Here is a 19,572-nt window from a genome sequence, read left to right as displayed (position 1 = left end):
GGGGGATACCCGGCCAGAACAGCCCTAGAAGAAGCTAAGTCTGTCCCTTCCTCCTCGACACCCACACACAGTGACGGATTATTTGTTGTCACATCAGCTGCTTCCGGAGGCCCCTGGGAGGGGTAAGCTGGTGGCAGGGCTGGTGATGCTGCCCTGGATTCTGCTCTGGTGGCTCTCAGAGTGACTGCTGGTGAAGTCCCTTGCCCCTAGGAACAGCCAGCGGGTTTAGTGTCCTCAGGGACTGGTTTCTTACCCTATTTATCTTTTCCCCAGAGGAAGCTGCAGAGAGAGCTTCTGTTCACTTCTGTATGTATATCTACGAGGCTTTTTCTTCCAGAATGGGTCTGGGACACATCCTTCTGTCCAAGGGCCTTTAGCTTCCAGACTCTCGAGTGCAGCCTTCAAGGAGGCATGGAAGAGTTCAGTGGGGACTTCCTCAGGCAGTGGGGTAAAGAGGGACATCACTGATTACTCAGTCTCCTTGTGTGGGGCTCATCCATGTATCTTGCCTCCTGGAGAAGACGAGAGCTGCATCCCTGAGCTGCAAACATTGGGCTTCCAGGTCCCTCCTAGCCCCCAGGCCTGCTGTGCTCAGCAAGTTGGAGTCCTGCTGAGGAAAGCCAGTGGCAGAGGATGTGCTGGGGACAGGGGGAGAGGGGAGGCTGGCGCAGGGCCCTTTTTCTGACCGCCCCTCCCACTTCCCACTGGCTGAGTCACTTCCTCCCTGGCTGCAGCAGGTACTCTCCCACAGGCCTGGAGCAAAGCAGGCTTGAGAGGGTGGGGTTTACCCTGTGCAAAGAGAGATCTCTGGTTAGAAGCAGCGGCTGCTGCTTCACTCGTAACCCCTGAGGCAGTAAAGCACAGACAGCATTTAGAGAATTATGTGATGTTATGTATTCTTGACAAATTGGGGCCATACATATCCTGCATTTTAAAAATGAACAAAAACATTATTCTGTTTTGGAAGAGTGAAGATGACAGCACATGCATGAATCTTTGTCATCAGGGAGTCCTGGCTGAAGTCGAGGGATTGCTAATCCTCCTCTCCGTCCGCCTGCCCATCCCCCCAGCATCCATCCTGAGCACAGAGCAAATGGCTTCCAGTGGGTTCCTGGGGAGATTGCTTGTAGTCATCATGCTCCCAGGGAGAGGGCTCATGTCTCCTTCACAGATGGCTATCATTCAAACTCAGTGGAAAAGCCCTGAAACTCCAGCCAGACTCGTAGAAGTAGAAGTGAACAGACCTCAGGGAACTTTCTAGGACGGTGACCTGGGCCAGGGTCTGTAGGCTTTGGCTTCTCGTAATAAAAACAGGAATTTTTATAAAGTTGTGAGAATTAAAGAGAGAACTTAGGAAACACCAAGAGTGGTTTGTGGCAAGCAGTAGGTGCCCATCAAATGATGGTTAAAAAGGTCTGTGCCTAGAGAGACTTGCCACAGGGAGGTCACCTGGGCACGTGGCAGGGAACATTCACTTCTCCCCCAGCAAAGCCTTCGCAACACCGCCAACCACAGGATCCCATCCGATGCTTCAACTGTCTTGTGAAGGAGGGAGATGAGGAAACTGAGGCCCACGAAGGGTGGGCCACTATTTCAGGATCACAATGCAAGTGAGTGTCAAAAGCTGAAATTTGAACCCTGGCTTACATGACTCCAAAATCCACCTTGCTCTCCCAACTGGCATTTGGGTAACTGGTCTATGGTTTGAAACCCTTGGTTCTGAGGGCTACAGATTCCTCTTGGTTTCCTGGGCTGACTTTGGAGATGGAGAGGAGGCCTGCAGGGAAGCCAGTGACCCTGGTGGAAGCACCTGCTCATGAGTTTCGGGGTGCAACAGGGTTGGCTCCCAGAGTGCTTGGGTCAGAGAAGGGTGGGAGGGTGTCTCGGCAACCCAGGTTCTGTCTGTCTCAGCCCTTTTCTCCGGAGGGGCCTCACTCAGGGGACACTGAAATGCCTCCTCCAGGGACAAGCAGGGCCCCTCTCCTTCCTTGCTCACCTGCAGCTTTCTGACTTGGCAGCTCCCTGGTTCCAGGAGAATGATTGTTCATAGGGAAGCCTGGAGGGTGTGGTCCTCTCTGGTTCCTAGAACAACGCAGACACAGGGTGGAGAAGGAACAATTGAGAAAGTGGTGTGGTCAAGTAGAGAGAATATGGGATTTAGCATCAGAAAACCTGAGTTCATGTCCCAATTCCTTTAACAACTAGCCAGTTCTCAGTATCTCTGAGTGTCAATATTTTGTTCTAGAAAATATTGTGTTTTGTGTGTTTGTGTGTGTCTTGTGTGATCAGTTATATTTATGCATTTGCAAGTACTTTGTAAACTATAAAGCCGTGTGCAAAAATTAGTTATGATAGTTAACTTGAGATTGTGGGCCTCCCATGCTGGGGAAGCAAGAGTGGTAGGAATTTTTCTGACCAGCAGAAGGACCTTCACATCACAAACCTGGAGTGGCTCTAGGACCTGTCACTGGTGTGAAGGGGCAGGCCAGGCTGTCACACACACTCCCACATCTTGCTGCAGGAAAGCAGATCTTTTTGCTAGATTAAAAAGGGATTTTTCCCCATCAGGGACTGGTCCATCCCTTCATCAGTAGGGGTTCTGCACAAGCTGCAGGCATGTGGTGAATGCATTTAATTCCTCAGTGGGAGTTGCTCTCTAGCAGCAAACACTATCTAAGCACAGCTCCTGGTGATCAGCCAGCATAGACCCCATCCTGTCCCTGCGTTTCTGATGTGGGACTTTTCCTGAACAAGCTATCCCAACACCAGTGCAGTCCCAGTTAGTTGCAGCAGTGACACCCTGTCTCCTGCCATTATCTGTCAGATACCAGCTAATCTGACCATCTGTACTTTCTTCTGGGTCCCACTCCAACCCCTGGCCTCTAGTTGGGCAGAGTGTGCCTGCAAACCACACCTTCTACCTCTCTTTATTCAAGTGTCTCTGTCCCCTGCCCTATCAGGGGCTTTAGTGCCTTCTAGATGCATAGCAGTGCCACTCTGTTTTCTCTTTCAGCAGTTTGTCAGGTGTTGGGCTGTGTTCAGGGAAGCAGAGATGGATTGGAGTTGCTCCCTCTGGGGAGTCCACTGCCTGGGATAGGGGTGCCAGGCAGATAAATCAATGATTACAGCACATTGGCAGGGGATAGAGGTGTGCTCAAGTGCTCTGGGAGCTGGGGGAGGAGCAGCCAGCTCTGGCAAGAGTCCTTTGATGAAGACTTGCTGTAGGAGGTGACACTTCAGTGAGGACTGAGGGAGAAGGACGAGCCAGCCAGGGAGAGAAGGGCAGGGCAAGGGTGTTCATGACACACTCAGGGAATTGTGAGTCATTTGGTGTGGCTAGATTTAGGATGCATATAAGGGTAGTGAGGCCGGAGAGGTAGCCTGGTCTGGTCAGCTGCTGAGGAGTTTGAGTTTCTTCCTGAGGACCGTGGGAGCCTTTGGAGGACCTCCATAGCAGACAGATAGAGCTAGTGCAGCCTGCTGGAATCTATCCAGCCCCGATTACCCAGATAGCTGAGGTAGGGTCTTCCGATGGACTGGCTACCCCATCAGCCCAAAGGGAGCAGTATCCCACCATCCTGCACCTTTGAAACCCTTTGAAGTTGCACTGCAGATAGATGCCACCAGGTGGCAGACCCAGGGATTGCACTGAGGCCTCATTTGGGAGAGGGGACCGCACAGAACTGAACCCCTGTTCATACCAGGCTTGCTTTGCCCAACAAGTATGAGATTCCAGGTTGTGCCACTGTGGGCTGCATACCCACATGCAATTCCCTTCGAACCTGTGAATCAGGTCTTGGGAGCTATTCCAGCAGGTTGAACTTTCTCCTCTGCCTCCAGGTACCTGAGAGTAAGTTACAGACATTGTGACCCTTCACACCTAGACACTTGAGCATATATCACCTAAAAACAAGGACATTCTCCTATATACCCACAACACAAGTTTCAAATTCAGGGCATTTAACTGATTCAATACTGTCATCTACAGCTAGCTAGCTAGCTCAGTTGGTTAGAGCACGGTGTTGTAACACCAAGGTCAAGGGTTCAGATCCCCTTACCTGCCAACTGCCAAAAAAACCAAAAAAAACCACAAAACAATCGTCTGATATACAGTCTATATTCAGAGTTTTGCCTGTTGCCCAGTCATGTCTTTTATCACTTTTTTTTTTTTCCAGGATCACCCATGCTTTTCTTGTGTCTTTAGTCTCCTTTAATTTCAAATATTTCTTCAGCTTTTCTTTAATTGTCTGGCATATAGGCCCATTTTGTTGAATGTCCCTGTTTGGGTTTATCTCATGATTAGATTCAAATCGTACATTTCTAGCAAAAAAAAAAAAAAAAAAAAAAAAAAACATAAGTGATGTATCTTTATTAAGTGCATTATGTCAGGAGGCACATGATGTCAGTTTGTTCCGTAATTGGTGATATTAACTTTGACTATTTGGTTAAGGTTGCAGCTTGCTTTTTTAAAATTGTAGTATATTCACACGCAGTGAGTTTCACAGATCTTTAACTGTACCGTTCAGTTGTTTTGACAAATGCACACACCCAGAAGCTATGTCCTTCAAATAGTAAAAGTTTTATAGCCCAGTATATGTGTTCTTCCGTCCTCTCTCAAGCCTGCTCCAAGTGATCTTGAGCTAGAGACACCAGTCTTAATTCCAGACTCCTCCCCTCCTCTGCATCACCCCCACCTGGATCGTGATGACAGACCCAGGGTGGCCTCATCATTCTGGATAGTCCCTTACCATGCCCCAATAGATGGTTGCCAGCTGGTCCTCCAGCCTTCGCCTGCAGAGTGAGGGTCTCTGCTCCCCACAGTCCAGTGAGCAAGAAGATGAGATGTTCTGTGCCTCTGCCCAAAAGAGCAGGCGCTCCCGTGACCCACAGCACAGCTGTCCTCTGCCTTCTACTGCAGAATGCACACCCAGCTCTGCCCAGCACTCCTCTGCCTCTCAGTAGCTCCAGCTCACTCCCAGCCTCCTCTGCTCCCCACTGGGTTGGGCATGTCACTCAGGCTGGCCATCAGACCACTCAGGCCTGTGGTCTCAGGCAGCAGACCGACAGCACGTTCAAGGCCCCTTAAGCCTTCAGTCTATTTACCCTCCCCCTGCTCTCCCCAGCCCCCAACTCAGTGCCTAACTATCCCTTTCTCTTTGGGCAGGAAAAATTCGAAGCTACTGTGTTTAAGCTAATAATAGCACAATTTGTCAAATGCTTACAATATCCTAATAGTTACTCTACTAAACCTTTTCCATGAATTATCTCAGTCTTTAGAACAAAGTTGTAAGTAAGACAGATGGTGACTCTATTTTGTAGATACAGAATAAGTAACTTGCCCAAGAGCTCATCACTATTAAGTGATGGTGTAGAGGTTTGAACCCAGGTTTGGCTTGCTCCAAAACCCCTGCTCTAACTCAGAGGTTCCCAACCAGTGTGAGTTTTTTTTTTTGTTTTTTTTTTTGGTTTTTTTTCCCTTTTTGTCTTTTTCCGTGTCCGGCAACGGATCGCAACCCTCAGTGTCACGCCCGTACCGGACCGGGACCGGCAACGGGATCGCAACCCTCCGTGTCGCACCCGCACCTCGCTCAGCCAGTGAGCGGAACCGGTCTGTATGTGGGATCCGAACCCTCGGCAGGAGCGCCACCGCGCTCCCAAGTGGCACACTGTAGCAGTGCGCCACCGGGCCGGCCCCCAACCAGTGTGAGTTATAAGCCAAGATGGTGATCCCTTCAGCCTCAGAGTGACTGGACCAGGCATGGGACACCTGGGGCCCCCAGGCTGTTTCCTTTCCCCAAGCTGTACAGATGTCTTCTGCCTCTGTTGTGAGGTGAAAAACCATGGTGGTCTGCCTCTCAGTGCCCTTGGGCAGAGACTTGTTTCTCCCTCCCTCCTGGGATTTGGTATGGGTCTGGGCACATAGACCTTTAACCAGTGCATGGCAAATAGGATTGAGGCCAGGGATGGGTGGGGGGCTCTGTGCTTACTTCCAGGTGCCAGGTGGGCTGGATAGAGGTGCAGGATCACTGCCTTCAGTAGACTGCCAGAGGTAGAGACCAGAAGACAGAGAACTGAATGGCTCAGGCACATTTGTTCTTTATTAATTTATTTTCGACAGCCAGGAAACACGAGGATGGGGCTAGGGGCTGCTGACAGGGACAGCTTGAATACTGAAGCTGTTGGCTCAGCCTGACCCTGCTGAGCATACATAGTAGAGTAGATGTAGTCCTTTGCAGAGTAGACATAGTCCTTTGGCTCAGGTGGGCATTGGCAGGTGCTAACAAATAGTGGCTCCCAGCTGCTGTTGTACCCACACACACACATACACACATGCTACAAACCCCAAGTAATCAGTGGCTCAGGATCTGTGGTTTGCTCCTTGCAGGGACTGTCCTTGTGCTCTTTCTTCACTGGTTTGGTTTGCAGGGTCACCATCTCTCCAGAAACCCAGAGGTTGCTGTAAGAAGCCTAGGACAGGGTTGAGTGTAGAACTCTCTAAACATGTGGGCAGGCCCTGCTGCCGCCCCTCATGTTTGTTGGGGGATGGGGCATCTGTATGAGTATACAGTGAGTGGGGACCATGCATCTGACCCACACATGTGCACTCCTGTTTGGACACCTATGAGAATGCTTCCAGGTCTGAGTGATGGGACCCTCTATATCTTGGCCAGGCTTCAACCTGGAAGTTGGGTGGAGTTAAGGATGGACTGAGCTGGGAAGGACAGTGACTGTGTCTCATTAGCGCAATAGCATCTTTCTTTGCAGCCCACCTCCCTTTGGAGGTAGGATACTATACTGCTATATAGTACCCTACCTGTCTGTGCCCCACTCAACTCTTCTGTATTCTGTCATACTATCCCACTGGACTCTGGGCTTCTATAGCCTTAGGACCCTTATGTGTCTCTGATGGCCCAGCCTTCGTTGCCTTGCTGAGAGGTCTGGACTCATGTTGCCCCAGCAGCTTTAGGGTGAGATGACCTTAAGCCCACATAGAGAGCAGGGATCAGGTGTCCCCATGGATGGACGGGATCTGTCATGGGAGCTGTCCTAGAGCTGAGAGGTCTCCTTGTGCTGAGGCCTACAACTTGCTCCCTAGGCGTGGCAAAGCAGATGGAGGCCCCTGCTTTCAGAATTAAGGAGCATAGCTGCAGCCTGCAGAGGTGGGGGTGCCAGGCTGGCCTCTACCCCTCAGCCCCATTGTTGCCTCACTGAGCTTCCTGTTGAGTTCAGGTTCTAAGGGGACTGGTGCTGACTTGTGAGGATAGAATGTTAAAGAGTTGACAGATTCAAACCTCCAGAGACTTCTAAGCCAGGATGTTGAGTTCTTAGGCAGCTGAGCAATGGGCCCAGGAAACACCAGCAAAATAGCTGCATCTGAACCAGGCTGGGCTCAGGCCCTTCACCCCACCCTGAGGACCAGGCATCTCTGGAGGGGCCTGGGCCCCAAGTCCTTCTGAGACCAGAGTAGCTAGAGCTTCATCATCACGGATCTCACTGTGAAGCCAGAATTGCTCAGAGCAGGCCTCCCCATAGGAGCATTTGTGGACCATTTGCAGATGTGTCTCTGGAGGCATGCACATCAGGATGACTTGAGGGTGGGCAGGTTCTCCCCATACACAAGCAAGGAGTGGGGTCAGGAGCATCTGTCCCAGGAGCTTTGTATTTGCTCAGTCCCCTAGTGAACCGAGAGCAGCTTTTGATTTTCCAGGCCTGCCTCTTCATGAGGCCTCCATTGCCTCATCAACTCCAGGTAGCATGAATGGGCATTCAGGAAGGGAGGTGGCCGTGCTGCCTCTTCCCCCACCAGCATCTTTTTCCTCTCCTTGCCCGTCTGCTCCCATCCTTCTGTCTGCCTGCATCTTGGAGCGGTTCCCGTGCCATTTGCTTGAGTTGAATCCTGAGTTGAGTGGGTGGGGTCGGACTGAGCCCACTCATTGTCTGTGCTGCAGCTGCTCCCAGAAAACAGTTGTCTAGACCATGCCTGTGCAAAGGCGCGTAGGCAGCATCTGCACAGATGTGACACACTGCTGTTGTGCTCCCCAGGGAACTGGGAAAGAGAGAGGAGGCTTAGTGTGCCAGGGAAGAGAGAGGACAGAGTCACAATGCTAGTGATACCAACTTACTACTGGAGTGTTGGCAGTTGAGGACAAGCACAGGGTTGATGACCTGGTAATAACTGTCACCAATTGGAAGGCAGTCATCCATTCATTCATGGAGTATCTGCTGAGCCGGGCTCTGGAGTGCAATAGTTTTTTACACACACACACACACACACATATATATATATATTCCCCCCCTTGTGGAATTTTTAGTGGTGGGGGAATTTTGGGGGGGGGGTGCAGATATTAAACATATAAATACATAATTACAAAATATGGAAGTGCTCTCAGAATTAAGTCATGGCCCTGTTCCTCTGTGGCACAGCTCTGAAAACAGATTAGAGTTGATGGGAGGCAGGCTTGGTAGACTAAACTAGCAGTGGTCATCTCGTCCACTTTCCAGTTCACTGCATGTAGTCAGTCTCCCAGGGTTTAGAGGAATGGCCAGAACAACAGCATGTAAGGATTTAACCTCAGTGGTGAATATGTACTTGTTCTCACTGGGGGAGGGCTTCCAGGAATATCAGCAAAAACAATGAAAGGAAAAGACAGAAATATTTGACTACATAAAAATTTAATCTTTTTTGGGCCGGCCCGGTGGCACACTGCTACAGTGCGCCGCTCGGGAAGCGCGGTGGCGCTCCCGCCAAGGGTTCGGATCCCACATACAGACCAGCGGCTCACTGGCTGAGCGAGGTGCGGGCGCAACACCGAGGGTTGCGATCCCGTTGCCAGTCCCGGTCCGGTACGGGCGCGACACTGAGGGTTGCGATCCGTTGCCGGTCACGAAAAAAGACAAAAAAAAGGGAAAAAAAATAAATAAATAAAAATAAGTAAATAAATAAATAAAGTTAAAAGATGAAGAAAAAACTACATCCTATGTTAGTTATAGCCATAATACATAAATAGCTCCTAAAAACCAATAACACTAATACACACATAGTAATAAAAAATAGAAAAAGAATGGGCTGACCCAGTGGCGCACTCGGTAGAGTGCGGCGCTTGGGAGCGCGGCGGCGCTCCCGCCGAGGGTTCGGATCCCATATAGAGACCGGTCCGCTCACTGGTTGAGCGCGGTGCGGGCGTGACACCGAGAGTTGCGATCCCTTGCCAGTCGCGGTACAGGCACGACACCAAGGGTTGCGATCCCGTTACCGGTCACGAAAAAAGACAAAAAGGAAAAAAAATAGAAAAAGAATATGAAGGAAATTCACAAAAGAAATAATGCATACAACCAGTTAGCATGTGAAACATGTTCTGCCTCAGAAATAATTAAAGAATTATGGGCTGACCCGGTGGCGCACTGGAGAGTGTGCCGCTTGGGAGCGTGACGGCGCTCCCGCCAAGGGTTCGGATTCCATGTGGAGACTGGTTCCTGCTCACTGGCTGAGCGCGGTGCGGGCGCAACACCGAGGGTTGCAATCCCGTTGCCGGTCCCCGGTACAGGCGCAACACCGAGGGTTGCAATCCCGTTACCAGTCAGTAAAAAAGACATAAAGGGAAAAAAAAAAAGAAAGAATTAAAGAATTATGAATTTTAAAAACGGTATACTTTTGTTACCCATCAAATTGGTGATTTATAAGAGTAAGGAAATACTCAGTTTGAGTGCAGGTTCTGGAACTCACTCTGATAAATTGGCACAGCCTTCCAGATAGCAGCCTAGCAGAATGTGTCAAATACCTTCAGAAACATGTGCCCCATGTGACCCTGTAGTTCTGCTTCTCAGATTTATCCTGAGGGAGAGAGACAGCTATGCTAATATATATACTAGTGTGTACATGGCTATTAATAAAAAATAATGGAAAGAACCTAGATGTCCATAAATAGGGGAATGGTTAGATAAATCATGATATATTCAAACCAAGAGACTGTGTAGCTCAAGTGATGCACTTCACCAGCCCCTTTGCAGTCGGCCAGCTTCCCATCTGTGTAGCCTGTATGTGCTGCCTTAAAGGACATCACCTTAGCGCCCAAGTAAAGGAGCTTTGGCTGCTCCTCCAGGCGGGGAGGAGGTGGCAGCAGCTGTGAACAGCAGCAGCAGCTGTGTGATGCATCTCCAAGTCAGAGACTTGCGGGCGGGCTTAGCCCGCAAGGGAAGTCGCTGACTTACTCAGTGAGAAGGGGTCTTTTCTGTCTTGTCTAGAGCTGAGAATGAAGCGGAGAGCATCAGATAGAGGAGCTGGGGAAACGTCGGCCAGGGCGAAGGCTCTAGGAAGTGGGATTTCTGGAAATAATGCGAAGAGAGCTGGACCGTTCATCCTTGGTAAGCTTCTGATCCCCAGGGCAGTGGGTGTGCAGGGGGGCAGGGGCAGGGCACATTGGCTTGCACAGTCTGACCTGCAGACATCCAGACTGAGGTGCCCCTGGCCTGGTCCCTAGCTTCACCGCTTTATGTCAGTGGATGACTTAAGTCACTCTGTACCAAGCATTGTCATTTTTATTGTAGCCACACCAGCCTTAGCTCATCAGTCTCAGCTGAGAGCTAAACTCTGTCTCTTCCTCAGAGAATCCTGTGTGTGCCCCCAGAATGTCGGTGTGCCCATGGGAAGCGCACAGCTGCGTTAGAACCCAATATCCCTCATGCAAGGCACTGCTTTGAGCGTTCTTGGATGGCATGATTCATTTCACAAAGCGTTTTGTGTAGCCGCACCCTCCCCCCCACCTGCCAAACTTCTTGTAAAATTGGCACAGAAATCCTGTAGAGTTCTGAAAGGAGCAGCAGGGCCTTTCTGCATGATGTCTGATTGCTTATCATCAAGCTTGCAGATGGTGTGGGCTCTGAGGACCCCCAACTCTCCTGGCAGCCAGAGACTGGGCATGAGTTTTGCTTTGGGGCAGCATCTTGGACTTACGGGCACATCAGCCTAGCTTCAGTCATTCAGCAAACAGTTAATGACACCTGCCACATGCCAGGCCTCTGCTATTTGCCAGGAATGCAGCAGTGCATAAAATAGACAAGTTCCTGCCCTCACGGAACTTAACATTCTGTGAGGGCAGGAAACAACACACAAGATCTTCACTGGTGGTGATAAGTGCCTCGAAGGATGTGAGAGTGAGGGGGGCCTATAGATAGTGTAGACAAGGAAGGCCTCTATGAGGAAGTGACTTTTGAGCTGACATCCGAGGGTGAGAAGGAGCAGCTATATGAAAAGCAGAGGAGAAGCATTCCAGACAGAAGAACCAGCAAGTGCAAAGGCCCAAAGGCAGGGAAGAGCTTACCCTGTTGGGAATTAAGAGCCCACCTTAGCTAGGGTATGGCCAGGGAAGGGGGATGGAACATACTCAGTTGGAAAGGTGGGCAGAAACCACATTGTACAAGGACTTGGAGGCCAAAGAAGGGACTGTGGGCTATATGTTAAGAATAGCAGGGCATTGGTAATGGTCTCTCTCAGGGCAGTGGCCCTGTGACACCATCTGATTTCTGCTCAGAGAGCTCAGGTGGGGTGCTGTCATAGGACAGCGAGCACTATGCATCTCCAGAAGCACAGAAGGTCCCAAAAGCTGGCACTTGGACAGGCACCAAGTTGACTGTATCAGAATCACCAGGGAACTTGCTAAAGTTATAGTCCCTGGAGCCTCACCCTGGAGTTGCTGATGCAGAGGGTCCAGGTTGCAGCCTGGGACCTCTTTCTTTATCAGCTGCTCCACAGAGATTCTAACATGCACCCAGGGTTCTTCTTGAGAAATGTGCCTGCAGAAGCCAAGTGAATCTCAGGTAAATACACACACACCCCTCTCCATTTTTAGAGAGGTCACCATGAGAACTCTCTACCAGGAGACTTTAGGGAGGTCAGCCCAGTGGGCATGAACTGTGGTGCCCTCCTGACCACACGGTGGCATGATGTGTGATACTGGAAAGTAAGCCAGCGGCTTTCTGTGCCATAGGGCCCCGTCTGGGCAACTCACCAGTGCCGAGCATCGTGCAGTGTCTAGCGAGGAAAGATGGCACAGATGACTTCTATCAGCTGAAGGTAAGTGGGGCATAAGCCTTCCCACCAGCCCACTCCTCTCTCCTCTCCACCTTCACACCTGCATCGCTTGTTTACAAGAGTAGCACCATGTCTTGCTGCGAAGCAATCGAGTTCACACAGTCTCGTTCAGAACAAGTCCTGATTTAAAGAGTTTTATCTCTGCATAAATTACATTGCAATCGCATTCAGAAAAGCGGTTTCACTTCGCACGTTTGTGTGTGAGTTGTGTGCAAGTGTTGTATGGTAGAAAGTGAAGCTTCTGCCTCCCCTCTTCCAGCCATTCCGCTGTGTATAGTAAGGTGTTTGGTTTTTCGGTTTTGTTTTTGTGCTCTCCTGAAGATCCTTACTCTCGAGGAGAGGGGGGACCAGGGCATGGAGAGCCAAGAGGAGCGGCAAGGCAAGATGCTGCTACACACCGAGTACTCGCTCCTGTCCCTCCTCCACACGCAGGACGGCGTGGTGCACCACCACGGTCTCTTCCAGGTGAGTGGCCAGCCCCCACATCACCACTCCCTCCCCAGGCTGGCTCTGGGAGCCAGTGCTTCCTGGGTGTATTAGTCCGTTTTTGTTCCTTTAACAAAGTACATTGAACTGGGTAATTTATAAAGAAAATGAAATTTATTGCTTACAATTTCTGAGTCTGGGAAGTCAAAAGTCCATCTGGTGGTGGCAACAGTGGCCCAGGGGTCTCACATTGCAGGATGGTGGGAGCAGAGAGAGCAAGACAGACACTATTCTTTGAAAGCCCTCAGAACCACGCCCCTGACCACCATTTTTAATCCATTCACTGCTGCATGGTCCTACAATCCAATTACCTCTTCAAGGCTCCACCTTTCAATTACCATAATAGGATTTCCCACCCTCTTAACAGACACAGTGGGGGCTAAGTTTCTAATACATAGAACTTGGGGGACACAATTTAAGCTTCAGTGTGTTTTGGGGGGACATAATTCAATCCACTACACTGGGGCCACAGCCATATGTGGAGCAGCTCACAACACATGTCCCCTGGTGTCCCTGCCATGCTGGGTGCGTGAGGATGTCATGGGCAGGGTGGGCTGCAGGTCTGCCTGGGGTCACACTCGCTGCTGCAGCGCTCCTGTAGCCATGACCACAGCCTGGCAGGAATGCATAATTTGCATATTACAGTGGCCAGGTTTTCTTTGAATGGCCACTTTTCTGAGAACTAGGAAACCAGGAAGTTATATAAAGACATCCAGGCTCCTTCCATCTGTGTTGTCAGGAATCAGCCAAGCCAGGGTAGAAGGGAGCACAGTGAGGAAGAAGCAGCATTTGGAGCCACTGTAGATCACCACAGTTGTTTTTGATACTGACACTCCTTCTGCCTGCTGGGGCATTTCAGTTTGTTTGGCGAATGTCCCTGAGCTCCCGTACTCAGAAGTTCCAGGTCCTTTAGCAAAGGTACTGATTAGCAACCCGTACCCTGAAAAGAGCCATCCTCAAGCAGAACTGAAATCGTATCTCTAGAAATGAAGAGTTAGGTTCAGAATGACCAGGAGGCCTCTTGCTCTTGAGAAGAGATGTGCATACCTGGTCATCTAGGGATTCCCCAGAGGGGACAGTCAGTCTGCTGAAGATGACACCAAGGGCCAGCCTCCTTAAGCTGGTAGGATAAAAGTCCCCATGTCATGCGTGTTTTTGCCTCACTTGAAACCCCTTCTGCAAGGAAAATAAATCTAGAGCTCGCAGCCGCAGTGTCGGTAGCGGTACTGTTTCTGAGCCCAGACTATGGCAGGACCTAAGCACTAGACATGGGCTATCTCTTTCAGTTCTCTCGATACTGGTGAGGGAGGGATTGCTAACTCCCTTTTACAGATGAGGAACTGGAGACCTGAGAGGTTAAGCAAACTACCCCCGGTCCCACAGCTAAGATGTGGTGGAGAAGGGCCGCACCCAGCCATCTGAGACCTGAGCCATACTCTTAACCACTCTTATGTAACTGCCTGCAAGTTCTGCATCCATGAGGAAAGCAGTTGTGTTGGACACACAGAACACCATGTGATCCTGGGAGCTTTCCAAGATTGATCTCTCAGTAACTTCTACAGTCTTCAACACTGGAAAGAAGTCACATTGGTGATTGCTGGAATCTGGGAGTGCCATGGGGGGAAGGTGCCCCAGGCCCCAGGTTTGCTGCCTGTACACTGGACAAAGAAGGCCTTTGGCTTTAAATGCCCAGCCAAGATCCAAATCCTTTACATTATGATCAAAGCATTAAGCCCTAACCTGAGATGTGTTAACCTCAGCCCCTTAGGCCTGGCACTTGGCAGGTGGGAAGCTGAGCAGCCCCACTGCCCAGGCCTTGGTGCTCCACTGCAGCCCTCGACCTCTCATTTGTTTGGATATTCAGCTCCAGAGGAGAGTCCCAAACCCCTGACCTTGGCCCTACCGGTCCACAGCCAAGCCCTGGTCTGCCTCTTGCCTCCCAGGACCGCACCTGTGAAATCGTGGAGGACACAGAATCCAGCCGAATGGTTAAGAAGATGAAGAAGCGCATCTGCCTCGTCCTGGACTGCCTCTGCGCACACGACTTCAGTGACAAGACCGCTGACCTGATCAACCTGCAGCACTACGTCATCAAGGAAAAGAGGCTCAGTGAGCGGGAGACCGTGGTTATCTTCTACGACGTGGTCCGCGTGGTGGAGGCCCTGCACCAGGTGAGGCCCCCGCCCCTGCCACTCCCTTGTGCTCTGGCCCCAGAGCAGCCCGACCTCTATGTGCCACGGAAGCCACCCTTCTTGCTGCTGCTCAGTCTTCCCTTCACCTAAGCATGCTTTGTAGCTGGGAGTGTCTAGAAGGAGAGCGGCTGAATGACATGTTCACTTGGTGAGGCACAGTGCTACAGGCCACAGCACCATTCCTGGTGAAGGCTGACTGGTGATCCAGCAGAGCCCCGTACAGTAATTCTCCATTGTTGAGGGGTGTATTAGTCCATTTCTGTTGCTTATAACAAAATACTTGGAACTGGGTAATTTGTAAGAAAACGAAACTTATTGCTTACAGTTTTAGAGGCTGGGAAGTCCAAAGTCCAGGGAGCACATCTGGAGAGCATCTTTGGTGGTGGCTTTACAACAGTGCAGGAGTCTCACATGGCAGGAAATGGGGGAGCAGGGAGAGAGAGACTCTCACATGCTCTCCTTTTAAAGCCATCAGAACCATGCCCCTGACCATTATTAATCCATTCACTACTGTGAGGTCCTACAATCCAAGCACCTCTTCAAGGCCCCACCTTTCAATTACCATAATAGGATTTCCCACCCTCAACAGCTACAGTAGGAATTAAGCTTCTAATATATGGACTTTGGGGAACACAATTCAAGCAGTCCACAGCAAGAGGCTAAACCGTAGTCTCCCAACTGGGGTTATAAATGCAAGATATACGCCCAAGTGGCCACCGCCTATCTGAGCTTTTTGTAGTATTGGGGTGTCAGGCCCTGAGGGAAGGGTCAGGAGAACCTGAGCCACTGCCTCCATGTGCCACAGCTTCTATGGGCCAAGCCTGCAGCACTTAGTCACAGAATCTGATGGCTCATCTCTGACCTCTAGATCCAGACCGAAGCTTTTTTTCCATGGGATATTTGATGGAGGGGAGGAGAGGATCAGCTTTCCCTTTAGCTACTGTTCTGAGGAGTAGAGAGCTGAGGAAACTGCCCGGGTGGGGCAGACGTTGACTGGGCTCCTGTCTTACCCCATTCAGATGAATGGTTCACGAGGTCTTAGAATTGTCCTGATCTGTCTGTGGATCACAAATAGGGCACAACTTAAAGAGACATGTCACAGAATTTTTCCTGCCTTCCCAAACACCTGAAGAGCCCACATCTTACAGGCTGGCCTCAATCCCACCTCTCACTTTCACAGTATAAACCATATGCCTGTTGTTTTCCAGAAAAACATTGTGCACAGAGACCTGAAGCTTGGGAACATGGTGCTGAATAAAAGGTAAGATCCCTGTTTTTTCTTTCATGCATTTACCTTGGAGTTGGAACATGCTGTATGTTGCAAATACCCAGTGCCCTGCAGTGTCCCTGCAGGGGTTCTGGCTCAACACAGCCCACTTCTCCCAGGAATTCCAGGGCTTGGGTGTGGGAGCCTGCTCCTGTCTTTTGCTGCATGGAAATATGGAGCTCACTGAGATTAGGTGTTTTAGAGCCAAGAAAAGGGAATTCTGGAGAAGATTTTAGACCTCCTCCTGGTCCATTTGTTTGTTGTGCCTGGCTCCTAATGGGAGCACCATAAATGACTAAAAATGGACGAATGGTGAAGGAATGAGCAAAACGAGGCCTCGCCAGAGCAGGGTTCCTCTGAGATGTGCCTGCAGGAGGCTTATAGGAGAGGGCTCTCAGAGTCGAGGGGGCGGAATTGGGTTGAGGGAGCAGCTGGACAACGGTGAAGTCACAGCAGGGCCTCAGTCTAAAAAACTCGAGAGCTGATGGCCCTTCACATGTCCCAGGTCAAAGCAAGGGGACGTGGCCTCTGTGTCCCCAGAGCCACCAGTCACTGAATGCAGGCTGTCCCTAGGGAGGGACGGAGTCTTGGGCAGGGCAGTTTCTTTTGACTGAGGGTGCTTCCTGGAGAGGGACGCAGCTATGATTGGTTGGCAGCCAGCAGTCCCAGCTGCAGGGAGAGAGTGCTTAGGTGTTGGAAGGGATCTAGGTGGCTCACCCTGGCATCCACCAAGAACCTGCAGCAGAGGAAGATCACTCAAGGCCCCTGTCTCTGGCTGTCATCCCACCCCGACAGAGGGTCTATGTCCCTTCAGAGTGATCTGGGGCAGTGATAGAGGCTCACCAACCTTGTAGGGCCCAGGACCAACATCAGGAGGGACCTCTCTGTGGGCCACCACGATCCTAGAAAGGCAGGGCTGGGCAGGACGCCCCTCCCCTCCCTTGCTCTTCCTGAGCCTCCTCCCTCGCCTCTCTCACCTGCAGGTGTTGAAGTGGGTGGGTGGATTCACAGATGGCAGGCAGCACAAACCTCACAGCGGAAGCGGGTGGGGGGTGACTTGTTCCCTGATATGGTCAGCCCAGGAGGGGCCCTGGGCCTACTGTCCCTATAAAGTGGCCAAAACCATAATGGTCAGAGGAGAGGAAGCTGCAGGAAGGTAGGTCTCCGGGAAGGGAGCTCGGGGCACCAGACTCTGTAGCTGCAGCCTGAGAGGCTGTCGAGGATGCTGTGCACCCCAGCGGCTGAGCTCGTCCCTACACTTCTGCCAGCACCATCGCAGAAAGTCTCCTACCCCCTGGAGCTCACCGTCTGCTGGGGTGCTGACCACAAGACAGAGATCCCATGTTGAAGACAAGCAGGAGGGTGGGGGCACATGGAGGGAGCAGCAGCTCTGCCATCTGAAGCTGCGTAAAGGTTTGTCAGCCCAGGCTGGCCAGTTAGCTCATTGGCTAGAGTGTGATGCTGAGATCACCAAGGTTCAGGGTTTGATCCCAATACCAGCCAGCTGCTAAGAAAAAAACAAAAACAAACAAAAAAATAGGCTGGCCGGTTAGCTCAGTTGGTTAGAGCGCAGCCTTACAATGCCAAGGTCGTGGGTTTGGATCTTCCGTCCAGCCCACCGCCTAAAAAAAAAAAAGATTTGCCAGCCTTAGAAAGTGAGGTGACCAAAACCTGACCCTGTGGTGCTCTGCAGAAAACAGGACATTCCAGGGCTGCTTGAACCCTGAACTGGCTGAGAGTGCTGGGGAAGGAGGAGCATGGACATGGGGGTCAGACCTGGCTCCCGTCCCAGCGCTGCCTCTTAATTATCCTGGAGACCATGAGAGTGTGTTCGTTTGATTATTTATTCGTTGATTGAATTCATTCATGTGTCGAGGTACCGAGCCCTTCTTTGAGCTCCTGTTTCTTGATCTGTGAAAGTGGAGGTGATTTTACCTTCTTGGAAAGGTTGGCCTGAGGCGCAAATAAAGGAGTGCAAAGTGCCCAGCAGGGTCAGGCTCATCACAAGGGTGCCTCTGGGGGGCTGGTCCAGCCAGGGACCCAAGGCCCTGTGGCAAAACAGGAGAATGGGCCAGATGCTGCCTCGCTCCCTGGAGACAAGGCCTGCTATGTGTTTAGTGGCTGATGGGGGCTAGGGGCAGCATTCTCCAGCCCCACCTCTGAATTGTAAGAGGAGATGGGTCTTGGAGAATGCTGACCCTCCCAGCTCTGAGTTGTAAAGACTTGGGTCCTTCCCTGCCCCTGTGGGACTTCAGGCTGGTCACTGTCCTGCTCTGGACTGCGGGCTCACTGTTCATAAGGCCCATCTGGTCACAGAGCCCATGTCCTCTCCAATGGGACAAGAGAGCTCCTGGCCTTCCACGGCAGCGTTCACTGGCTCTATATGAGCATCCCAGGGTTGTCATGGGAACACACAGTCGGGGGCTCCTGCCTGCTAACCACACCAGCACTCTAGGCAATTCTGTGTGCTGGTGGGTTTTCTTCCAACTCTCACTTCTCCAGACCCCCTAGGTTCTGGGAGTGTAGTCAGGAAGTTGCACCTCTCTTGAGTACACCAGCGTGGCTATAACAGCTTTGCTGTGTGCATATGTGTGTGCATGTGTGTGGTGTTCCTCAGGTCACAGAGCGTCAATTGCTCACTTAGACCCTGTGTCTTGGCTGTATTTCCTGAATATGATAATCCCCTTTTCTGTGTCTTGGGGCAAACAGAGGTTCTGGCCACCTTTTTTTTTTCCCAAAGATGACCGGTAAGGGGATCTTAACCCTTGGCTTGGTGTTGTCAGCACCACGCTCCCCCAGTGAGCGAACCGGCCATCCCTATGTGGGATCCGAACCCGTGGCCTTGGTGTTATCAGCACCACACTCTCCCGAGTGAGCCACAGGCCGGCCCCTCTGGCCACCTTTTCACTTGAGTTCTGGGTGCTCCGGACGAGGCAGGGTGGTGTGGTCCTCAGCACGTCCCTCGCTTTCACCTTCGCTGCATCAAAGGTGGCCTGGAGGAGCTCCAGCCCCTTCCCACCCATCACGCAAGGCCCGAACCCCAGCACAAAGCTGGGGCCTTCGTCTGCTCCTCAGCAGCAGAACAGAGAGCTCCCAGGGAAGGAGCTGCAAGACCACTTCAGCCTGCTTCAGATAGAAAAAGTGGATTGAAATCTGAACTCCTCTTGGGGTTATGTGAGGTTTGCCATGGGTTCTTTCTCCTTCCTCCTCTCTTTTTGGGTAGGTTAGTTGCATACCAAGTTCCTAGAAAAGGAGAAAAACACTGTGGTAGCCCAAAGGGCCATAGCTAAAGAATGACTCACTCAGAGCAGATCCTGTGACGCACATCCCCTTCATCCCTCACTGCCCTTGCCCTCTCCTGTCAGGACCAGACTGGGGGGTCTGGGACTCCCAGGGAGCTGTGCGCCACCCGGCCGCCTCGGGCAGTGGTGGCAGGACAGGGGAGCGTTGCCAAGCCTCGGGAGGCCTGGAGCTGACTGGTTGCTTCCTGTGGGAGGCTCCAGGAGCCTCAGCGGCAGAACAGCACAGGCCTCCGGGCT

The 19,572-nt window shown here is 51.4% G+C and overlaps 1 protein-coding gene across 1 annotated transcript in view; it reads left to right on the top strand.

Moving 5' to 3' along the window:
* STK40 (serine/threonine kinase 40) overlaps positions 1-19,572 on the top strand; it is a 41,712-nt gene that overhangs the window by 9,089 nt on the left and 13,051 nt on the right. Inside the window, exons 2-6 of the mRNA XM_008585593.1 lie at positions 10,243-10,362; positions 11,985-12,070; positions 12,410-12,553; positions 14,518-14,745; positions 15,975-16,027. Coding sequence (XP_008583815.1) covers positions 10,251-10,362; positions 11,985-12,070; positions 12,410-12,553; positions 14,518-14,745; positions 15,975-16,027 — 623 coding nt within the window. The 5' untranslated portion in view covers positions 10,243-10,250. The remainder of the gene's footprint in view (positions 1-10,242; positions 10,363-11,984; positions 12,071-12,409; positions 12,554-14,517; positions 14,746-15,974; positions 16,028-19,572) is intronic.

The sequence above is a fragment of the Galeopterus variegatus genome, unplaced genomic scaffold (assembly GCF_000696425.1).
Source record: "Galeopterus variegatus unplaced genomic scaffold, G_variegatus-3.0.2 Scaffold106, whole genome shotgun sequence".
Taxonomy (NCBI): Eukaryota; Metazoa; Chordata; class Mammalia; order Dermoptera; family Cynocephalidae; genus Galeopterus; species Galeopterus variegatus.
The sequence above is the reverse complement of the archived record's forward strand: the minus strand, read 5'-3'. Positions and strand labels throughout refer to the sequence as shown.